Source organism: Lepidochelys kempii, chromosome 24, assembly GCF_965140285.1.
Source record: "Lepidochelys kempii isolate rLepKem1 chromosome 24, rLepKem1.hap1, whole genome shotgun sequence".
NCBI lineage: Eukaryota > Metazoa > Chordata > Testudines > Cheloniidae > Lepidochelys > Lepidochelys kempii.
The window spans coordinates 2349153-2373314 of NC_136403.1; the positions used below are offsets into that span (position 1 = coordinate 2349153).

The following is a 24162-nucleotide window of genomic DNA, read 5'->3' on the forward strand; positions in this document are numbered from 1 at the left end:
AATGCAACTGAGAAACATATTTCCTAATAACTGGAAATTGATTTCGGGCATTTAAATCTTCCTAAAGTAATTTTAGAAAGTTTCTTAGCCATTTTTTTGCTTGGCTAGATTAGGAAGAAACTTTCCCAGTTTATTCCATACATGGCCAATTTAGGGGTCTTCTACTTTATTTGGAAGTAGCTGTTACTCCTCACTATTGGAGGCAGGAGAATTATTAAGCTGACAACTGGTGTGATCCAGTCTAGCAATTCCAATGTTCTTATGAGCAGAAATACCCATTGAAGATTCTTATACTCAGATGGTATAATTTATTGTCGCTCCATAGAAGTCAGTGGACCTGAACCCATTTTACCAGAGCTGAGGATCTTGTCCTTAGTGATGTATTTGAAGAAAAGAAAAGTTTCTGTTTATTCATCCACAAGTATTCGTGACTCCCAAGGTTTAGAAAGCCAAAGAGCCACATTCTGGCACTGGACTCAACTGGTTTGAATGCAGAGGTTGAATCTTCAAAGGAAAGCAAATGATAGCAGTATCCCAGCCATGTTCTCTTTGAGCAATGTCTATAATGGACACCGAATCCCGGGGGTCCGTCAATGAAATAGTTACTCTTACTGGTTTTTCAGACAAAGTCATTGAGAAGGGTTCAAATGGGCCTGTTGGGAGGGAAGTTTACTGTGAGTGGATAAGAGGCATAGAAAGAGGAAATAGGGACCAATACGCAGCCACAAACATAGGGACTAAATCCACTCCTTCTCTCTCTTGGGCCCCACAGCGACATCACTGCAAGAGTAACCGAGTTTTGAGTCTTTTCTTCCACTGACACTAGTACCTTTTCTTTACTCTATTCCCTGTCAACCTCTGGAACTCCTTGCCAGAGGCTGTTGTGAAGGCCAGTACTATAATGGGGTTCAAGAGGGAGCTAGATAGATTCATGAAAGATAGGTCCATCAATGGCTATGAGCCAGGATGGGCACGAGTGGTGTCCTCTGTTTTCCAGAAGCTGGGATTGGGTGACAGGGCATGGATCACTTGATGATAACCTGGTCTTTCCCTTTGGGGCACCTGCCATTGGCCACTGTCAGAGGACAGGATACTGGGCTTGATGGACCTTTGATCTGACCCAGTATGGCCATTCTTATCTTCTTATGTTTTGTTGTGTGTTTCAGGTTTGCACACAGAAAGATGTCTTGCTCCAGCCTGTGCTATCCAGAATGCGGGGTGGCCCAGCCCAGTCCAGTTTCTGGCAGCTGGAATGAGCCATGTGTTAGGCAGTGCCCTGACTCTGAAGTGGTCATCAGACCATCACCCGTTGTCGTGACCATCCCGGGACCAATTCTCAGCACTTTCCCTCAGCAGAGTGAAGTGGCAGCTGTAGGAGCACCTGTGGTCGGAGCCGGCTACGGGGGTTCATTCGGTTTGGGGGGATTGTACGGCTATGGAGGCCGTTACGGAGGATTGTATGGTTACGGGGGATCAGGTGCTTATGGAGGCCGTTACGGAGGATTGTATGGTTACGGGGGATTAGGTGCTTATGGGGGCCGTTATGGTTACGGGGGATTGAGTAGTTACGGGGGCCGTTATGGTGGACTGTGCGGTTACGGGGGATTGTATGGTTATGGGGGTGGTTTCGGGGGATTGTGTGGTTACGGGGGCCATTATGGTTACGGGGGCCCTTATGGCGGACTGTGCGGTTATGGGGGCCGTTATGGTGGACTGTGTGGTTACGGGGGAGGTTACGGTTATGGAGGATTATCCGGTTCCGGGGTATCTTGCCATAGGTACCTGAGTGGAAGCTGTACACCATGTTAAACCTTGCAGGAATATCAATGGTAAAAAAAAAAGACCAGGAAATGAAGAACAAGCTACAGATTCAGATGGAGATTTCAGAAGCGCTGTGCAGGCATGGCTCCACTTGAATTCATCGCGAGCTGTGTCTGCTCAGCGCCTTTGTCTCCTAGACCCATTTCTAATGTTATGCTTTAAACTTTTTCTGCCAATGCTTTCCCAACCACGTGCTTAGTCTCTTAGTCACATGTGGACTCATTCTGAATTACACTCAGGCTGTTTGCACTTACCCCTCAGTGTGAAGGAAACAGGGGCCTTAAAACAGGCATCAGTTGTATTTATTATCGCTTTAATTTGTTTGTCCAACTCTGCACCTGCGAAAAAGGAAAAACAACATCTCGCCTCAAATGCATCGCAAGGAAGCGGGTGATCAGTCGCAGCCCCTCTGGAAACACGTGAAATACCTTCTTTCTCTTGTGTATTATTTCTTTCTGTAACTGTGTATTGCAAATTTCATTCAGTCGCAGCCCCTCTGGAAACACGTGAAATACCTTCTTTCTCTTGTGTATTATTTCTATCTGTAACTGTGTATTGCAAATTTCATTCTCATTAAAAACTATGCTGCATCGTAATATCGGTCTTCTGGCTTTCCTTGTTCCTCCCTCCTTGTTTAGAAATCCTGCTGCATGAAATTCATCCCTGTAGAGCAGGCAGCACCAGACACCTCTCAAGTTGCAACTTTCGAAGGCATGGAGTGATAGGAGATTAAAGCCCTTTAAGTGGTTCATAGCGATGTGGAAGCTTTTCGAGATATTAAAAGATCACAGCTGTAGAGTTTGACAATCAAGTCTGTTTGCCACCATTGTTAATTCCTTGTTTCACCCTGGTCTGTCACAACGTAACGAAAACACAACAAAAGCTGAAGATCAAAAAGTTTCTACGTTATGCAGCTGCTGTTAGAAAGTTAAAAGGCTTAAAGAAACGCTCCTTATTCCTGGATAGGAGAGAACCTAGCCTGATTCTCCTTGACACTAAAGTCTTGTGACACTCCTCTGGCATTGGAAAGAGGCAGGAAAGTCACTACAAATGTAGGTCCCATACACCTTTAAGGCCCTGCTGCCTTTGCACTTTACAGAGTGGTGTAAAAACCCATAGCGCAGTAGAGAATCAGGCCCACTGTGTTGATAACAGTGGAAGCGCATAGCCAGGAAGGCATTAGAAGACCCATCCTGTGAATGATGGGAAACATTCGGCATGTTTGCAGAGGTGCTGATAAAGTGGAGCTCTTTTGTTATTTCACAAAGAGTTCGATGTACTCAGGACTTCTCAAAGACAGGCCTATGCGCTAAACCATCAATCTGTATCTTGCTGTTCATTTCCTGGTTCTTCCTTTTTCTTTGCATATGCCTACTGGGTTTAACAGAGCCCACTGTTTCCATTAAGGTACCCATGGCCCCATCACCATCCCCACAACACTATATTCCTCCCACAACCATAAAGTGCCTTGTAACCACAGAATCTTTTATGCTCAAATAAATTGGTTAGTCTCTAAGGTGCCACAAGTCCTCCTTTTCTTTTTCCTAACCATATGAATCCCGATAACCATGTCATGTCCCAGAACCAAAGGGACCCCCCAACTACATAAGCCTCCATAACGGTATAAGGTTCTATCACCACATACGTCCCCATCACCACCTCCAGTGTCAGCTGCTGCTGGAGATCCCACTGTGCTTTCCTGAGGGAAAGGACTGAGAATATTTTAGAGAGGGAGATGGGCGAAATTCGGGTATTTGTTCTCAATGAAGCTGTGATCTGGGGGTGAAAGGCTCATTGCTTAATGGCAAAAAGATTTATTCCTGTGCAATTCAGGTCTTTAACGCTGCAGCTTTAAATTTGTTATTGATCCTGGTGTATCTCTACAGAGAGGGATGCCCTCAGACATTTCTCTTGGTGATGCAGAGAGAATGGTGCTCACAGTACTCTGGAGGAAATAGTGACTGAGATGGATTTACTGCATTTCTTCAAGATTGGCAGGGATATAAACTCTTGTGCTTCAGGGCATCGTCCAATCGTCCGTGGGGGCAGATCGGATTGACGGGGGATAGTGAAAAAGTTCCTCTGTGGGCAGGTGATCCCATGCCTGTGTTCTGCTGGGTTTCTTGCACCTCCCTGTGAAGTCTCGGGCACTCACCACTGTGGGAGTGAGGCCTGATCTGCTGCAGCAATGCCTATGTTCTTCCCTTCCAAGGAGGGGTCAATAGGTATGGTATGACGTTGAAGAATAGAGCTGTGTTACCCTTAAATAACACCCGGTGGCAGATGGCTAAATCTCCCCTCACTGTGTGAGTATTACATCATGTCATTGAAGAGCCGGGATGGTCTGGATACATTTTTTTCTTTTGCGTTGTCAAATCAAAAATTTGATTAGTGCAAAATCCTCATTTTCCGGGAACTGAGACCCACGAAAATGTTGAAGAAAAACATAGTAGAAAATGCAAACTTGCTATGCGCAGTTCCTGCAATATCAAGCTATGGTACAGGCAGGGGGGTTTACATAAGAATGGTAATATGGAGTGCAAGGAGGAACAGCTTCCTAAAACACCATTAGATTCTTGTACTGAAGTAATGGTCAGTGTACTAATCTCTTCATATCACAGAGGAGATTCCTGACTGCTGCAAATGACTTTGGTGTAATGTCATTTGTCTTTAGGGGTGGCCAGTATTCTTTTCCTTCCGAAAATCTGGGTGGCTATCCAGCAAAGACTCACACAGACACTTTCCATGAAGCACGTGATTGGTCTTTTTGAAATGAAAGGAAATATTTACATTCTTAAGGTGAAAATCTGTGTAAGACTTAGGAGGAAAAGACTTTTTGCAAAACAGATGATGCAAGGAAGAATTCCACCCCTGTGCAGAGAGCCTGCATAATGCTATGAACCACTTAAAGGGCTTTACTCTCCTACCACTCCATGCCTTCGAAAGTTGCAACTTGAGAGGTGTCTGGTGCTGCCTGCTCTACAGGGGTGAATTTCATGCAGCAGGATTTCTAAACAAGGAGGGAGGAACAAGGAAAGCCAGAAGACCGATATTACAATGCAGCATAGTTTTTAATGAGAATGAAATTTGCAATACACAGTTACAGAAAGAAATAATACACAACAGAAAGAAGGTATTTCACGTGTTTCCAGAAGGGCTGCGACCGAATACCCACTTCCTTGCGATGCATTTGAGGCAAGAAGTTGTTTTTCCTTTTTCGCAGGTGCAGAGTTGGACAAACAAATTCGAGTGATAATAAATACAACTAATGCCTGTCTTAAGGCCCCTCTTTCCGTCAGACTACGGGGTTAGTGCAAACAGCCTGAGTGTAATTCAGAATGAGTCCACATGTGACTGAGAGACTAAGCACGCGGTTGGGAAAGCATTGGCAGAAAGAGTTTATAAGCATAACATTAGAAATGGGTCTAGGAGACAAAGGCGCTGAGCAGACACAGCTCGCGTTGAATTCAAGTGGAGCCATGCCTGCACAGCGCTTCTGAAATCTCCATCTGAATCTGTAGCCTATTCTTCATTTCCTGGTCTTTTCTTTTACCATTGATATTCCTGCAGGGTTTAACATGGCGTAGAGCTTCCACTCAGGTACCTATGGCAAGATACCCCAGAACCGGATAATCCTCCATAACCGTAACCTCCCCCGTAACCACACCATCCACCATAACGGCCCCCGTAACCACTCAATCCCCCGAATCCATAACGGCCCCCGTAAGCACCTAATCCCCCGTAACCATACAATCCTCCATAATGGCCTCCATAGCCCCCGTACAATCCCCCCAAACCGAATGAACCCCCATAGCCGGCTCCGACCACAGGTGCTCCTACAGCTGCCACTTCACTCTGCTGAGGGAAATTGCTGAGAATTGGTCCTGGGATGGTCACGACAACTGGTGATGGTCTGATCACTATTTCGGAGTCAGGGCACTGCCTAACGCACGGCTCATTGAAGCTGCCAGAAACTGGACTGGGCCGGGCCACCCCGCATTCTGGATAGTACAGGCTGGAACAAGACATCTTTCTGTGATGGAGGTAAACCTGAAACACACAACAGGGAGTAGAGTAAAAAGAAAGTACATGTGCCAGTGAAAGAAAGGACTCAAACCTCAGTTACTGTAGTAGTGAGGTCTACGTGGGGCCCGAGAGAGACAGGAGGAGTGGACTTAGTTCCTATCTTTTTGGCTATATATTTGTTCCTATTTCCTCTTTCTTTGCCTCTTATCCACTCACACTAAATGTACCTCCCAATTGTCCCATTTGAAGCCCTCTCAGTGACCTGTCTAAAAACACCGCCTGGAATAAGTGTAATTATTTCTTTGAAGGATACCTGGGATGCTGTGACCGTTATAGACATTTCTCAAAGAGAACTTGGCTGGGATAATGCTGATCTTTTCCTTTCCCTTGAGGATTCAACCTCTGCATGCAAACCAGTTGAGTCCAGTGTCAGAGTGTGGCTCTTTGGTTTTCCAAACCCTGGGAGTCACCAATACTTGCTAAGGAAGGAACAGAAACTTTTCCTTTCTGCAAAGAAATCACTAAGGACAAGATCCTCAGCTCTAGTAAAATGGGTTCAGGTCCACTGACTTCCATGGAGCGACCCTAAATTACACCATCTGAGTGTAAGAATCTTCAGTGGGCATTTCTGCTCATAAGAATGTAGGAATTGCCAGATTGGATCACACTAGTTGTCAGCTTAATAATTCTCCTGGCTCCAACAGTGAGGAGTCACAGCTCCTTCAGCATAAAGAAGACCCCCTGAATTGGCCATTTATGGCCTAAGGTGGCGAAGTTTCTTCCTAATCTATCCCAGAGAAAAATGGCTGAGGAACTTTCTAATATTACTTTAAAGATTTAAATGCTCTAATTCTATTTCCAGTTAATCGGAAATATGTTTCCCAATTGCATATGGTGCTCCTAAAATCCCCACCTGTGGCTCCGAATCATGGATCCACCAGCACTTGCAAGTGAATAACTACAAAAGACGATAATGGAGAAACACCCTCGTCCCTAATAAAAATACAGAGAGTATGTACAAGAGTTAGTCTTAAAATGAAAATGGACCCTACTGTGACAGCTCTTGTGTTGGAAAGAGATTGAGTCCAATTGGACTTACCCAGTTCACCGAGGAGACGAAGTCCAAAGAAGCGTTTAGAAGAGACCTGAGCAGTGAATCCTTTTATACAGTTTTTAGGACTGCCTGGAGGATCTGCGTTGCATTTGGTACAGGAAGTCCTAACTAGTTACCAAACAAAGTATAATGCCTCGGTAAATGCTCCCTTTGAACCTGCTGTTTTCTCAGGGTTTGGGATTATTGGACTAATCCTAATAATGCACGTTGCAGTCTGCATTGCTTGTGTCATTCCACTGACTCTCTTGGTGGTGCAATGAGAATGCATGTCAAGGTGATTCAGAGCTGCATCAGTAGCACAACTGGCTGTCCTGAGCAGATAGCCCCTTTGGTCCTTTCTGTTCATACTGGTCATTCTTGGGGGCACTGGACATTTCATTATAAACCTGCTTGGAAGCAGAGAGCTATTTTTCTGCATTCTCACAACCTCCATCCCCATCTCAGATCCAATTCCCTTTGTAATCAATTGGAAATATTCCTTTGCCTTCAGTGCGTTTCCTGTCATGACCTTAAGTCTCAAATTCACCCTTTGGCGGGGGGATCGAACAATGCCTATGGACAACTTTAGTTCTACTTTAAACTTTCAAACTATGTCTTAGCATGGACTTAGGTATAGTACAAGCCTTTGTGATGACCCTCTGCCCAGGAGTGAATTTCAACCTACAGTGATTAAATGAAGGCATTGACACTGCTCAGGTTAGAGCAGTCAGGTTACCTTAAACTTTCAAAGAACGTTTTCGCAAGGACTTGCTTTGAAGTTGAAGCAACTGTGCTGATTTCCACCATGAGAGCATCTTCATTTTCCTATATAATAATTTTAAAAAATACCAAATGCAAAATTACATTTGAATGAAAATGCAATATCCCCAAATTCTTTGGCTTTGAATCATGACCTGATTAAAGGAATAACACAAGAAACCTTGGCCTCTATTTTTTTCAAGTGACTCTATTAGTGAATGCAGAGGCTTCTAATCCCAAAACAATTTAATAATAGTCTCAGAATACAACTCTTTGCATTTATGAAACACCAATGAGTGTTCTTCGGTGGTTTGAAATCTTCAGTTCAAAGAACACTGAACAATTTCCAGTCTGAACATCCTCACTATCCCTGATTTCTAGGTAGAGAAAAAAGAAGCACATTGAGGTGAAGGTTGCACGGGTATGAGTTGCAGAAACAGAAATACAGCCCAATACTTCTGACTCCTCCTACCACGGGCTAAGCACGTGCTCCATCCCTGTGACACCCTTTTTTTGGAAGATACGTTTAGGGCATTCTGCAGAAAGCTTTTCAGCTGTAGTTGGAATGATCTGTAAAGTAGAAAATACACCCCCAATGCCACTTCTTCTAACCTGAGCAGTGTCAATCCCTTCATTTAATCACTGTAGGTTGAAATTCACTGCCCAAGTTCCTTAGATAGCGAGTTTTTGATGCTTGAATGATATACTATGATTTGCAATGCTACCACCGCCAAGGAAAAGATAGAAATTGCGAGACTTGTAATTCCTTTGGAGAAGTGTTGTCCTCAAGTGTAAAGAAGAAACAATTAAAGTGTATCAAACGTTAGTCTTTTTTTCATTGTTGATGCTTAGATCCAAGGATGCACACATTTTTTAGCAAGAGATATTACTAATGTCGTCTTGTAACAGCGTGTAACAGGGGTGAACCTCGAACTTACTCTGTGTTACGAGGAGTCAGAACTATTGGGTTGTATTTCTGTTTCTGGAACTGACCCCCGTGTGACCTTCACCTCCACGTGCCTCTTGTTCTATGCCAAAAAAAACAAGGATAGTAAGGTTGTTACGGGTGGAAGTTTTTCGGCGTTCGCAGAACGCAAGATTCCAAAGCACCTGACAAACACGTATTGGTGTTTCACACATAAAAAGGGTTGTATTCTTAGAAGATTAATAAATTGTTCCTGGGATTAGACGCCTCTGCAATGAGTAATAGAGTCACTTAAAAAAAAAATAGAGGCCACGGGCTCTCATGTCATTCCTTTAATCAGGTCGTGATTCAAAGCCAAAGAATTTGGGGATATTTCATTTTCATTCTAATGTAATTTTGAATTTGGTGTATTTATAGGAAAACGAAGGGGCTCCCTTGGCGTTAATCCGCAGAGTTGCTTCAAACTGAAAGAGGTGCAGGGCCTTAAAGTCAAAGGAGGACATTTCTGCCTTCTTCCCTGGATATAGAATGCACTCCTAGAGATATATTTTACACTTAAAACAACATTCTGGTTCTTGCAGGAATGTTTTATGCAACATAACCTGTGGCTGGTGGGACATGTCTAGTTGGCAGCCAGTATCAAGTCGAGTGCCTCAAGAGTCGGTCCTGGGGCCGGTTTTGTTCACTATCTTCATAAATGATCTGGAGGACGGTGCGGATTGCACCCTCAGCAAGTTTGCAGATGACACTAAACTGGGAGAAGCGGTAGATACGCTGGAGGGTAGGGATAGGATACAGAGGGCCCTAGACAAATTAGAGAATTGGGCCAAAAAGAAATCTGACGAGGTTCAACAAGGACAAGTGCAGAGTCCTGCACTTAGGACGGAAGAATCCCATGCACCGCTACAGACTAGGGACCAAATGGCTCGGCAGCAGTTCTGCAAAAAAGGACCTAGGGGTTACAGTGGACGAGAAGCTAGATATGAGTTGCCAAGAAGGCCAATGGCATTTTGGGATGTATAAGTAGGGGCATTGCCAGCAGATTGAGGGACGTGATCATTCCCCTCTAGTCAACATTGGTGAGGCCTCATCTGGAGTACTGTGTCCAGTTTTGGGCCCCACACTAGAAGAAGGATGTGGAAAAATTGGAAAGAGTCCAGCGGAGGGCAACAAAAATGATTAGGGGAGTGGAACACATGACTTATGAGGAGAGGCTGAGGGAACTGGGATTGTTCAGTCTGCAGAAGAGAAGAATGAGGGGGGATTTGATAGCTGCTTTCAACTACCTGAAAGGGGGTTCCAAAGAGGATGGCTCCAGACTGTTCTCAGTGGTAGCTGATGACAGAACAAGGAGTAACGGTCTCAAGTTGCAGTGGGGGAGGTTTAGGTTGGATACTAGGAAAAACATTTTCACTAGGAGGGTGGTGAAACACTGGAATGCGTTACCTAGGGAGGTGGTGGAATCTCCCTCCTTAGATATTTTTAAGGTCAGGCTTGACAAAGCCTTGGCTGGGATGATTTAGTTGGGGATTGGTCCTGCTTTGAGCAAGGGGTTGGACTAGATGACCTCCTGAGGTCCCTTCCAACCCTGATATTCTATGATTCTATGGTTTCTAACAGAGTACAAATTTAATGATTTAACTGAAAACCTTTCTAGAAAAGAGCACTGCTTCCTTCAACTCCCCCCTATCCCTTCCATGGACCCATGAGTAAATCTGGTCTAGGAAACCCTTTGAGATACCATTGGTGACACAAGTGGCGGTCCTATGTTAGGTCAAGGTTTAATCATCGTAAGGTGAAATTCACCTCTGGGCAGAGGGCCAACACAAAGGCCCATGCTCCACTGAAGTCCCTACTCAGAGGTAGTTTGAAAGTTTGAAGTGGGGCTAAAATTGTCCACAGGCATCGTACTATCCCCCTGCCAAAAAGTGAATTTGAGACTTAAGGTCATGACAGGAAAGACACTGAAGGCAATGGAATGATTCCGATTGTTTTCAAAGGGAATTGGATCTGACCCGTTGGGGATGGAGCTTGTGAGAAAGCAGAAAAATGGATCTTTGCTTCCTGGCAAGTTTATCATGAACTGTAGAATGCCCCTAACAATGACCTGCATGAACTGAAAGGACCAAAGGGGATATCTGTTCAGGACAGCCAGTTGTGCTACTGATGCAATTCTGAATCACCTTGACATGCATGCTCATTGCAGCACCAAGAGAGTCACTGGAATGATACTAGGAATGCAGATTGCAACGTGCATGTCACTCCCTTTGAGGCTGAGATTAGCCCAATACTCCCAAACCCTGAGAAAACAGCTCCATCAAAAGAAGGATTTACCGAGGCATGCAACTTTGTTTGGTAACTAAATGGGACTTCCTGTACCAAACGCATCACAGATCCTCCAGGCAGTCCTAGACACTGTATAAAAGCGCTCACAACTCAGGGTCCTTCTAAACACTTCTCCACACTTCAGCTCCTCGGTCAACTGGGTAAGTCCAATTTGAATCAAACTCTTTCTAACATCAAGAGGTGTCACAGTAGGATCTATTTCCATTTAAGACTGAATCTTGCATGTACGCTCTGTGATTTTTATCAGGGATTAGAGTGTTGTTCCATACATAATTATCTTGTGTAGACAATCAGTAGCTGGTTGTGGTGGATCCATGATTTGAAGCCAAAGGTGGGGATTTTAGGAGCACCAAATGCAACTGAGAAACATATTTCCTAATAACTGGAAATTGATTTCGGGCATTTAAATCTTCCTAAAGTAATTTTAGAAAGTTTCTTAGCCATTTTTTTGCTTGGCTAGATTAGGAAGAAACTTTCCCAGTTTATTCCATACATGGCCAATTTAGGGGTCTTCTACTTTATTTGGAAGTAGCTGTTACTCCTCACTATTGGAGGCAGGAGAATTATTAAGCTGACAACTGGTGTGATCCAGTCTAGCAATTCCAATGTTCTTATGAGCAGAAATACCCATTGAAGATTCTTATACTCAGATGGTATAATTTATTGTCGCTCCATAGAAGTCAGTGGACCTGAACCCATTTTACCAGAGCTGAGGATCTTGTCCTTAGTGATTTATTTGAAGAAAAGAAAAGTTTCTGTTTATTCATCCACAAGTATTCGTGACTCCCAAGGTTTAGAAAGCCAAAGAGCCACATTCTGGCACTGGACTCAACTGGTTTGAATGCAGAGGTTGAATCTTCAAAGGAAAGCAAATGATAGCAGTATCCCAGCCATGTTCTCTTTGAGCAATGTCTATAATGGACACCGAATCCCGGGGGTCCGTCAATGAAATAGTTACTCTTACTGGTTTTTCAGACAAAGTCATTGAGAAGGGTTCAAATGGGCCTGTTGGGAGGGAAGTTTACTGTGAGTGGATAAGAGGCATAGAAAGAGGAAATAGGGACCAATACGCAGCCACAAACATAGGGACTAAATCCACTCCTTCTCTCTCTTGGGCCCCACAGCGACATCACTGCAAGAGTAACCGAGTTTTGAGTCTTTTCTTCCACTGACACTAGTACCTTTTCTTTACTCTATTCCCTGTCAACCTCTGGAACTCCTTGCCAGAGGCTGTTGTGAAGGCCAGTACTATAATGGGGTTCAAGAGGGAGCTAGATAGATTCATGAAAGATAGGTCCATCAATGGCTATGAGCCAGGATGGGCACGAGTGGTGTCCTCTGTTTTCCAGAAGCTGGGATTGGGTGACAGGGCATGGATCACTTGATGATAACCTGGTCTTTCCCTTTGGGGCACCTGCCATTGGCCACTGTCAGAGGACAGGATACTGGGCTTGATGGACCTTTGATCTGACCCAGTATGGCCATTCTTATCTTCTTATGTTTTGTTGTGTGTTTCAGGTTTGCACACAGAAAGATGTCTTGCTCCAGCCTGTGCTATCCAGAATGCGGGGTGGCCCAGCCCAGTCCAGTTTCTGGCAGCTGGAATGAGCCATGTGTTAGGCAGTGCCCTGACTCTGAAGTGGTCATCAGACCATCACCCGTTGTCGTGACCATCCCGGGACCAATTCTCAGCACTTTCCCTCAGCAGAGTGAAGTGGCAGCTGTAGGAGCACCTGTGGTCGGAGCCGGCTACGGGGGTTCATTCGGTTTGGGGGGATTGTACGGCTATGGAGGCCGTTACGGAGGATTGTATGGTTACGGGGGATCAGGTGCTTATGGAGGCCGTTACGGAGGATTGTATGGTTACGGGGGATTAGGTGCTTATGGGGGCCGTTATGGTTACGGGGGATTGAGTAGTTACGGGGGCCGTTATGGTGGACTGTGCGGTTACGGGGGATTGTATGGTTATGGGGGTGGTTTCGGGGGATTGTGTGGTTACGGGGGCCATTATGGTTACGGGGGCCCTTATGGCGGACTGTGCGGTTATGGGGGCCGTTATGGTGGACTGTGTGGTTACGGGGGAGGTTACGGTTATGGAGGATTATCCGGTTCCGGGGTATCTTGCCATAGGTACCTGAGTGGAAGCTGTACACCATGTTAAACCTTGCAGGAATATCAATGGTAAAAAAAAAAGACCAGGAAATGAAGAACAAGCTACAGATTCAGATGGAGATTTCAGAAGCGCTGTGCAGGCATGGCTCCACTTGAATTCATCGCGAGCTGTGTCTGCTCAGCGCCTTTGTCTCCTAGACCCATTTCTAATGTTATGCTTTAAACTTTTTCTGCCAATGCTTTCCCAACCACGTGCTTAGTCTCTTAGTCACATGTGGACTCATTCTGAATTACACTCAGGCTGTTTGCACTTACCCCTCAGTGTGAAGGAAACAGGGGCCTTAAAACAGGCATCAGTTGTATTTATTATCGCTTTAATTTGTTTGTCCAACTCTGCACCTGCGAAAAAGGAAAAACAACATCTCGCCTCAAATGCATCGCAAGGAAGCGGGTGATCAGTCGCAGCCCCTCTGGAAACACGTGAAATACCTTCTTTCTCTTGTGTATTATTTCTTTCTGTAACTGTGTATTGCAAATTTCATTCAGTCGCAGCCCCTCTGGAAACACGTGAAATACCTTCTTTCTCTTGTGTATTATTTCTATCTGTAACTGTGTATTGCAAATTTCATTCTCATTAAAAACTATGCTGCATCGTAATATCGGTCTTCTGGCTTTCCTTGTTCCTCCCTCCTTGTTTAGAAATCCTGCTGCATGAAATTCATCCCTGTAGAGCAGGCAGCACCAGACACCTCTCAAGTTGCAACTTTCGAAGGCATGGAGTGATAGGAGATTAAAGCCCTTTAAGTGGTTCATAGCGATGTGGAAGCTTTTCGAGATATTAAAAGATCACAGCTGTAGAGTTTGACAATCAAGTCTGTTTGCCACCATTGTTAATTCCTTGTTTCACCCTGGTCTGTCACAACGTAACGAAAACACAACAAAAGCTGAAGATCAAAAAGTTTCTACGTTATGCAGCTGCTGTTAGAAAGTTAAAAGGCTTAAAGAAACGCTCCTTATTCCTGGATAGGAGAGAACCTAGCCTGATTCTCCTTGACACTAAAGTCTTGTGACACTCCTCTGGCATTGGAAAGAGGCAGGAAAGTCACTACAAATGTAGGTCCCATACACCTTTAAGGCCCTGCTGCCTTTGCACTTTACAGAGTGGTGTAAAAACCCATAGCGCAGTAGAGAATCAGGCCCACTGTGTTGATAACAGTGGAAGCGCATAGCCAGGAAGGCATTAGAAGACCCATCCTGTGAATGATGGGAAACATTCGGCATGTTTGCAGAGGTGCTGATAAAGTGGAGCTCTTTTGTTATTTCACAAAGAGTTCGATGTACTCAGGACTTCTCAAAGACAGGCCTATGCGCTAAACCATCAATCTGTATCTTGCTGTTCATTTCCTGGTTCTTCCTTTTTCTTTGCATATGCCTACTGGGTTTAACAGAGCCCACTGTTTCCATTAAGGTACCCATGGCCCCATCACCATCCCCACAACACTATATTCCTCCCACAACCATAAAGTGCCTTGTAACCACAGAATCTTTTATGCTCAAATAAATTGGTTAGTCTCTAAGGTGCCACAAGTCCTCCTTTTCTTTTTCCTAACCATATGAATCCCGATAACCATGTCATGTCCCAGAACCAAAGGGACCCCCCAACTACATAAGCCTCCATAACGGTATAAGGTTCTATCACCACATACGTCCCCATCACCACCTCCAGTGTCAGCTGCTGCTGGAGATCCCACTGTGCTTTCCTGAGGGAAAGGACTGAGAATATTTTAGAGAGGGAGATGGGCGAAATTCGGGTATTTGTTCTCAATGAAGCTGTGATCTGGGGGTGAAAGGCTCATTGCTTAATGGCAAAAAGATTTATTCCTGTGCAATTCAGGTCTTTAACGCTGCAGCTTTAAATTTGTTATTGATCCTGGTGTATCTCTACAGAGAGGGATGCCCTCAGACATTTCTCTTGGTGATGCAGAGAGAATGGTGCTCACAGTACTCTGGAGGAAATAGTGACTGAGATGGATTTACTGCATTTCTTCAAGATTGGCAGGGATATAAACTCTTGTGCTTCAGGGCATCGTCCAATCGTCCGTGGGGGCAGATCGGATTGACGGGGGATAGTGAAAAAGTTCCTCTGTGGGCAGGTGATCCCATGCCTGTGTTCTGCTGGGTTTCTTGCACCTCCCTGTGAAGTCTCGGGCACTCACCACTGTGGGAGTGAGGCCTGATCTGCTGCAGCAATGCCTATGTTCTTCCCTTCCAAGGAGGGGTCAATAGGTATGGTATGACGTTGAAGAATAGAGCTGTGTTACCCTTAAATAACACCCGGTGGCAGATGGCTAAATCTCCCCTCACTGTGTGAGTATTACATCATGTCATTGAAGAGCCGGGATGGTCTGGATACATTTTTTTCTTTTGCGTTGTCAAATCAAAAATTTGATTAGTGCAAAATCCTCATTTTCCGGGAACTGAGACCCACGAAAATGTTGAAGAAAAACATAGTAGAAAATGCAAACTTGCTATGCGCAGTTCCTGCAATATCAAGCTATGGTACAGGCAGGGGGGTTTACATAAGAATGGTAATATGGAGTGCAAGGAGGAACAGCTTCCTAAAACACCATTAGATTCTTGTACTGAAGTAATGGTCAGTGTACTAATCTCTTCATATCACAGAGGAGATTCCTGACTGCTGCAAATGACTTTGGTGTAATGTCATTTGTCTTTAGGGGTGGCCAGTATTCTTTTCCTTCCGAAAATCTGGGTGGCTATCCAGCAAAGACTCACACAGACACTTTCCATGAAGCACGTGATTGGTCTTTTTGAAATGAAAGGAAATATTTACATTCTTAAGGTGAAAATCTGTGTAAGACTTAGGAGGAAAAGACTTTTTGCAAAACAGATGATGCAAGGAAGAATTCCACCCCTGTGCAGAGAGCCTGCATAATGCTATGAACCACTTAAAGGGCTTTACTCTCCTACCACTCCATGCCTTCGAAAGTTGCAACTTGAGAGGTGTCTGGTGCTGCCTGCTCTACAGGGGTGAATTTCATGCAGCAGGATTTCTAAACAAGGAGGGAGGAACAAGGAAAGCCAGAAGACCGATATTACAATGCAGCATAGTTTTTAATGAGAATGAAATTTGCAATACACAGTTACAGAAAGAAATAATACACAACAGAAAGAAGGTATTTCACGTGTTTCCAGAAGGGCTGCGACCGAATACCCACTTCCTTGCGATGCATTTGAGGCAAGAAGTTGTTTTTCCTTTTTCGCAGGTGCAGAGTTGGACAAACAAATTCGAGTGATAATAAATACAACTAATGCCTGTCTTAAGGCCCCTCTTTCCGTCAGACTACGGGGTTAGTGCAAACAGCCTGAGTGTAATTCAGAATGAGTCCACATGTGACTGAGAGACTAAGCACGCGGTTGGGAAAGCATTGGCAGAAAGAGTTTATAAGCATAACATTAGAAATGGGTCTAGGAGACAAAGGCGCTGAGCAGACACAGCTCGCGTTGAATTCAAGTGGAGCCATGCCTGCACAGCGCTTCTGAAATCTCCATCTGAATCTGTAGCCTATTCTTCATTTCCTGGTCTTTTCTTTTACCATTGATATTCCTGCAGGGTTTAACATGGCGTAGAGCTTCCACTCAGGTACCTATGGCAAGATACCCCAGAACCGGATAATCCTCCATAACCGTAACCTCCCCCGTAACCACACCATCCACCATAACGGCCCCCGTAACCACTCAATCCCCCGAATCCATAACGGCCCCCGTAAGCACCTAATCCCCCGTAACCATACAATCCTCCATAATGGCCTCCATAGCCCCCGTACAATCCCCCCAAACCGAATGAACCCCCATAGCCGGCTCCGACCACAGGTGCTCCTACAGCTGCCACTTCACTCTGCTGAGGGAAATTGCTGAGAATTGGTCCTGGGATGGTCACGACAACTGGTGATGGTCTGATCACTATTTCGGAGTCAGGGCACTGCCTAACGCACGGCTCATTGAAGCTGCCAGAAACTGGACTGGGCCGGGCCACCCCGCATTCTGGATAGTACAGGCTGGAACAAGACATCTTTCTGTGATGGAGGTAAACCTGAAACACACAACAGGGAGTAGAGTAAAAAGAAAGTACATGTGCCAGTGAAAGAAAGGACTCAAACCTCAGTTACTGTAGTAGTGAGGTCTACGTGGGGCCCGAGAGAGACAGGAGGAGTGGACTTAGTTCCTATCTTTTTGGCTATATATTTGTTCCTATTTCCTCTTTCTTTGCCTCTTATCCACTCACACTAAATGTACCTCCCAATTGTCCCATTTGAAGCCCTCTCAGTGACCTGTCTAAAAACACCGCCTGGAATAAGTGTAATTATTTCTTTGAAGGATACCTGGGATGCTGTGACCGTTATAGACATTTCTCAAAGAGAACTTGGCTGGGATAATGCTGATCTTTTCCTTTCCCTTGAGGATTCAACCTCTGCATGCAAACCAGTTGAGTCCAGTGTCAGAGTGTGGCTCTTTGGTTTTCCAAACCCTGGGAGTCACCAATACTTGCTAAGGAAGGAACAGAAACTTTTCCTTTCTCCAAAGAAATCACTAAGGACAAGATCCTCAGCTCTGGTAAAATGGGTTCAGGTCCACTGACTTCCATGGAGCGACCCTAAATTACACCATCTGAGTGTAAGAATCTTCAATGGGCATTTCTGCTCATAAGAATGTAGGAATTGCCAGATTGGATCACACCAATGAGAATGCATGTCAAAGTGATTCAGAGCTGCATCAGTAGCACAACTGGCTGTCCTGAACAGATCATAGAATCATAGAATCATAGAATATCAGGGTTGGAAGGGACCCCTGAAGGTCATCTAGTCCAACCCCCCGCTCGAAGCAGGACCAATTCCCAGTTAAATCATCCCAGCCAGGGCTTTGTCAAGCCTGACCTTAAAAACCTCTAAGGAAGGAGATTCTACCACCTCCCTAGGTAACGCATTCCAGTGTTTCACCACCCTCTTAGTGAAAAAGTTTTTCCTAATATCCAATCTAAACCTCCCCCACTCCCCTTTGGTCCTTTCTGTTCATACTGGTCATTCTCAGGGGCACTGGACATTTCATTATAAACCTGCTTGGAAGCAGAGAGCTATTTTTCTGCATTCTCACACCCTCCATCCCCATCTCAGATCCAATTCCCTTTGTAATCAATTGGAAATATTCCTTTGCCTTCAGTGTGTTTCCTGTCATGACCTTAAGTCTCGAATTCACCCTTTGGCAGGGGGATCGAATAATGACTATGGACAGCTTTAGTTCTACTTTAAACTTTCAAACTACGTCTTTGCAAGGACTTAAGTATAGTACGAGCCTTTCTGATGATTCTCTGCCCAGGAGTGAATTTCAACCTCCAGTGATTAAAATGTGACCTAACATTGGACCTCCACTTGTGTCACCAATGCTGTCTCAAAGGGATGCCTAGAGTTGATTTGCTCAAGGTCAAGGGAAGGGACGGTAGGGAGTGAAAGGAAGCAGTGCTCTTCTATAGCAAGGTTTTGAGTTAAGTTGTGGAACTTGTACTCTGTCAGAAACCATCTCTCTATGACTGAGCTGACAAGAAACTGAAGTCTTGCAAGGTAATGCAGCTGACTGAGCCCTGGAAGAAGCCCAGGAGAGGTTGAAATCATGGATTCTTGGTAAAGGAGGAGAGTGCTGTGGGATGAGATATGACATAAAATCTGACCAGCTATGGGCCGTATTGCTGAAAAAAATCCTGCAAGAACCAGAATGTTGTTTTAAGTGTAAACTATATCTCTAGGAGTGCTTTCGGTATCCAGGGAAGAAGGCAGAAATATCTTCCTTTGATTTTAAGGCCCAGAATTGCTTTGAAGTTGAAGCAACTGTGCTGATTTCCACCTTGAGAGCACCTTCCTATAAAATATTTTAAAAATACCAAATGCAAAATCACATTTGAATGAAAATGCAATATCCCCAAATTCTTTGGCTTTGAATCATGACCTGATTAAAGGAATAACACAAGAAACCTTGGCCTCTATTTTTTTTTTCAGGTGACTCTACTAGTCAATGCAGAGGCTTCTAATCCCAAAACAATTTAATAATATTCTAAGGATACATCTCTTTGCATTTATAAAACACCAATGACTGTTCTTAGGTGCTTTGAAATCTTCAGTTCTAAGAACGCTGAACAATTTCCAGTCCTAACATCCTTACTATCCCTGATTTCTAGGTAGAGAAAAAAGAAGCACATTGAGGTGAAGGTTGCACGGGTGTGAGTTGCAGAAACAGAAATACAATCCAATACTTCTGACTCCTCCTGCCACGGGCTAAGCACGTGCTCCATCCCTGTGGCACTCTTTTAGAAGACAAGGTTAGTATGTCTTGTTAAAAAATGTGTGCATCCATGGAACTAAGCATCAATGATTAAAAAAAAAAACTGGCTAATTTTGGTCCACTTTAACTGTCTCTCCTTTATACATTAATACAGCACTTCTCCAAAGGAATTAAAAGTCTCTCAATTTCTTTCCCATGAGTATGTTAGCATTATAAATCATATTATATAATTCAAGCTTCAAAAACTTGCTTTAAGGCATGTCACCCATTGGGATGAAGTCACCAACTGCACTGTGTGTGCTATTTTTTCTTTCCTTGGAAACACACGTCTCGAACGGGTCATCGTGACCCAATGGTGATGAATTCTTTCAGCTTTGTGAAACGAGGTACAGGGTGGGTCGTCTCTTTGACATCGCCTTCTCTATCCATGAGGATAGTAATTGTCCAAAGAAATTACAAGTGTGTACATTTCAAGCTTGTTCATGTGTTGTACAGGAATAAAACTCTCCACATTTAATTCAGATGTGGTACCAGATAATTCAATTCACTTCAGTTTGGTACGAGATAATTAAAATCTACTCAAATGTAAATACCCACCACCTTCAAATAAAGTGGATTGCAAAACCCTTGATTTTTTATTATGTTTCACATTTAGATCAGAAGATGTTTCACGGAAAAATTCCCCCAAAAATCATGAGAACAAACTAAGAAAAATTCGAGAATGAGCCTTTCTAAGAGTTACTCTCAGGTGAAGCCATGAACGGTAAGTGTCCAGTGGGGTTCAAGAGCTGGAGTAAATTTTTGGCATGAAGAGTCCCAACTGTTGGTGTCTTTTTTTGACTCTCCCAATCACTCCCTGTCTGACCTTCGTTCACCTCTGTGGCAAACAGGTATAATAATAGCTTTCAAAATGGATTGTCTGAGGCTTCCTCTGATCTAAGCATTTCAAAGCACTTCACCACCACTCGTCAAGTTTTATACGGCCAAAGTGATGTATTATTATAGTAGTAATAACATTTACTTGGATTAGATGTTCCAATACTAAAGATTAGATTCGCTTTTAAAATGTATGTCAAGGTCTCAGATGTCATTCCAGTACTCATTTGTGATTCTCAGACTCTGAAATTGGACTCTTTGATTTTCATTCAATGCACCTTTGCATTTCCCTTTTATATCTATTTTACAGTTTAAGGGTGGATGTTGAACCAGTGTGTACCAGCATAGCTCCGTCAGCTTCAAACTGAAGAAAGGCACTTTATCCAGGCTAGCTTAGAGAAAACCCTGTGTGGAGTGTATCTGTCTGAGCATACTGGGCACTTTCAACCGCAGCTGCTCAGATCCAATGTACAGTGAAATGAGTGGGAAACATCAGCTACTGTATCTCTGTTCATGAGCAGCCAAGAGAATTGGGTCCTGTAAGAGAATTCAGCTTGTAAAGAAAAGGAAGACGCGTAAAACAGACAGAGTTAAGGAGTACTTCTTCGGTAGTCAAATTGCTGTGAGAGGAGATTGGATTTATTCTAAATCTGGCCAACCAAGGGCATTCGGCCAGACCCTTCTCCACAGTAAGATTTTCATCTATAATTAGAATGTTTGAAAATGGAAAATATACCCCTGACAGGATTTCTTCTAACCTGAGCAGTGTCAATTTCTCCGCTCAGTTTTAAGACACAGAATGTCATAGAAATTTATAGAACTGCGCTGATGTACCCTGGCTCAGCATCTGCCCCTTGAGGTTTACAAAGGAATGTTTGGTAAAGAAAGGGAAATGAAAAGCTTTTTTGAATGAAAATCAAAGAGCCCCTAATTTGAAAGCTAAGAGTCATGAGCTGACTATTGGAATGACATCCGAAACCTTAACATGCATTTGTAAAATTAATCTAACCCACAATCTGGAGGCATCTAATACCAGTACAAAAATTCTGCTATTAAAATAATACAACACCGTGGACACATACAACATTAATGAGCCTGAAGTGCTTTGAAGTTCTTTGATTTGAGGAAGGCTATGATCATTGAGCATAATGTCAATATTAGATCAGATTTATGTGGAGGTGAACAAGCAATTGAGGTGTAGGATACACAGGGAGCAGGTGGCAGAATCTGAAGTAAAATCCAGTAACAGTGATTAGTAAGGCCACATGCTCACCATGGCTCGTCAGCTACATTGGACACTTTACTATTCTAGGCTTCCAAATATCCCATTGCAGCATCAATGAAGTCAGTAGAATGAAAGCAGGAATGTAGCTGGCCCATAAAGTTGTAAGATGAAAGAGAGTTGCAGGGTGTAATGAGCATGTCACACCATGTGGAGTTAGGAACAAACTAATTGTCAAAAACACGGAGGAAAAAAACTACATCAATTGAAGGAGTTATGCAAAGATTGATTTGTAACTATTTAGACCTTCAGGAACACAGGGCCTCTCAAGTCCTCCAGTGAGTCTACAGAACTGTATAAAAGCACTCATGGCTCAGTGATCTTCTAATTACTTTATCTTATTCTCCTAGGTGAATTACACAAGTCCTATTTGACTCACTCTCTCTGTAACCATTCTGATGATGTGTTAGTGATCCTTTCCCCTGCAAAGGGATTTAAAATGATAATAAATGATAATAAATGTAACTGATGCCTCTGTTAAGGCCCCTGATTCCTTCACCCTGCGGGGTTAGTGCAAACAGCCTGAGTGTAATTCAGAATGAGCCCACATGTGACTAAGAGAATAAGCACGTGGTTGGGAAAGCATTGGCAGAAAGAGTCATAAAACGTAACGTTAGAAATGGGTCTAGGAGACAAAGGCGCTGAGCAGACACAGCTCGCGTTGAATTCAAGTGGAGCCATGCCTGCACAGCGCTTCTGAAATCCATGCTCTAAAGGTCAGCTGTGAGTCGGTAGCCTGCTGTTCACTTCCTTGTCTTTTCTTTTCCAACAGATATTCCTACTGGGTTTTATATGGTACACGGCTTCCACTGAGGTACCTATGGCAAGATACCCCAGAACCACATATTTCCCCATAACCATAACGCCCTGGGTAATTTCATAATCCCCCATAACTGTAACCTCCCCCATAACCACTCAATCCCCCATAACAGTAATGGCCCCCATAACCACCTAATCCCCCGTAACCATACAATCCTCTGTAACGGTCTCCAGAGCCGTACAATCCCCACAAACCGAATGAGCCGTCATAGCCCGCTCCGACCACAGGTGCTCCTACGGCTCCCACTTCACTCTGCTGAAGGAAATTGCTAAGAATTGGTCCTGGGATGATTTCGACAATCAGTGATGGTCTGTCCAAGAGAGAGAGGAGGAATGGATTTAGTCCCTATGTTCATGGCTATGTATTTCTTCCTATTTCCTCTTTCTATGCCTCTTACCCATTGCTAGGATATAGATATTCAGGCCTGTCGGTAAAGGCTTGTACTCGAAGAATTTAGGTGTATTCTTATCACTTGGCTAGTTATAGAGATAACTATATAGAGATATAAAAGAAAGAATCAAAATCACTGTCTGCCGGTCTAAGGTCCTTCTCTCACTGTGACAGTCTGAGGCCCTGTTCTTAGGCTAAGGCCTTTGGCTAAGCAGCAGAGGCAGCCATAAGCTGGGAAGCGACCGGTCACCTCCTCACATTCCAACCTAGTCACATTGAAATAAGGTGCTATGGGGCTGTTAGGATACAATCCTGTCCTGATAGTGCCTGTCGCCTCCAGAGAAAGGAAAGTGCCTAGAAAATGTAAAAGGAAACTTAGTTTGATAGCATCCTGTCTGGCAAGAACTCACTTATCGATAGCTGGGATGTGAAATCCTCACTTCTGTACTGTTTTGTCATTATAGTTCCCACTTTGCTATTGTTTGTCTGTATAATCTCTGTCTGGTTCTGTGATTGTTCCTGTCTGATGTATCATTAATTTTGCTGGGTGTAAACTACTTAAGGTGGTGGGATATAATTGGTTACATAGTCATGTTACAATATGTTAGGATTGGTTAGTTAAATTTCAGGAAAATGATTGGTTAATGTAAAGCTAAGCAGAACTCAAGTTTTACTATATAGTCTGCAGTCAATCAGGAAGTGGGTGTGTGGGTGGGTGTGGGGAGGGGAGGGGAAATGGGAACAGTGAATGGGGGTGGGGAAATTGGAATCATGTTTTGCTAAAGGGGGAAATGGGAACAGGGAATGGGGGTAAGGAAATTGGAATCATGTTTGGCTAAGTGCAGGGAATGGGAACAGGGACACAGGTGTAAGGCTCTGTGGTGTCAGAGCTGGGAAGGGGGACACAAAGGAAGGAAACTGGAATCATGCTTGCTGGAAGTTCACCCCAATAAACATCAAATTGTCTGCAACTTTGGACTTCGGGTACTGTTGCTCTCTGTTCATGCGAGAAGGACCAGGGAAGTAAGTGGGTGAAGGAATAAGCCCCCTAACACCCATTTGCACTGAACTTCCCTTCCAATTGGCCGCTTTGAACCTTTCTCAATTACTTTATATGACAAACACTGACTGGAATAAGTGTAACTATTTCCATGATGGACAGCTGGGATTCTGTGTCCATTTAAAACATTTCTCATAGAGAACATGTCTGGGATAATGCTGATTGTCAAGGTTCCTCCCCCACTCTGAACTCTAGGGTACAGATGTGGGGACCTGCATGAAAAACCTCCTAAGCTTATCTTTACCAGCTTAGGTCAAAACTTCCCCAAGGTACAAAATATTCCCCCCCGTTGTCCTTGAATTGG

At 44.0% G+C, this 24162-nt stretch overlaps 2 protein-coding genes across 2 annotated transcripts; both read left to right on the forward strand.

Moving 5' to 3' along the window:
• Window positions 1–1182: 1182 nt before the first annotated feature.
• On the forward strand, window positions 1183–1809 carry LOC140902888 (uncharacterized). Its single transcript, XM_073323479.1, has one exon. It carries the CDS (start codon window positions 1183–1185, stop codon window positions 1807–1809), a length of 627 nt encoding a protein of 208 aa, XP_073179580.1.
• Window positions 1810–12504: 10695 nt separating this feature from the next.
• Window positions 12505–13131, forward strand: LOC140902889 (uncharacterized). Its single transcript, XM_073323480.1, has one exon. The coding sequence runs from the start codon at window positions 12505–12507 to the stop codon at window positions 13129–13131; it is 627 nt and encodes a 208-aa protein (XP_073179581.1).
• Window positions 13132–24162: the final 11031 nt, after the last annotated feature.

Coding starts and splice junctions, on each gene's coding strand:
- LOC140902889 (XM_073323480.1), top strand. CDS start 12,505: ATGTCTTGCTCCAGCCTGTGCTATCCAGAATGCGGGGTGGCCCAGCCC.
- LOC140902888 (XM_073323479.1), top strand. CDS start 1,183: ATGTCTTGCTCCAGCCTGTGCTATCCAGAATGCGGGGTGGCCCAGCCC.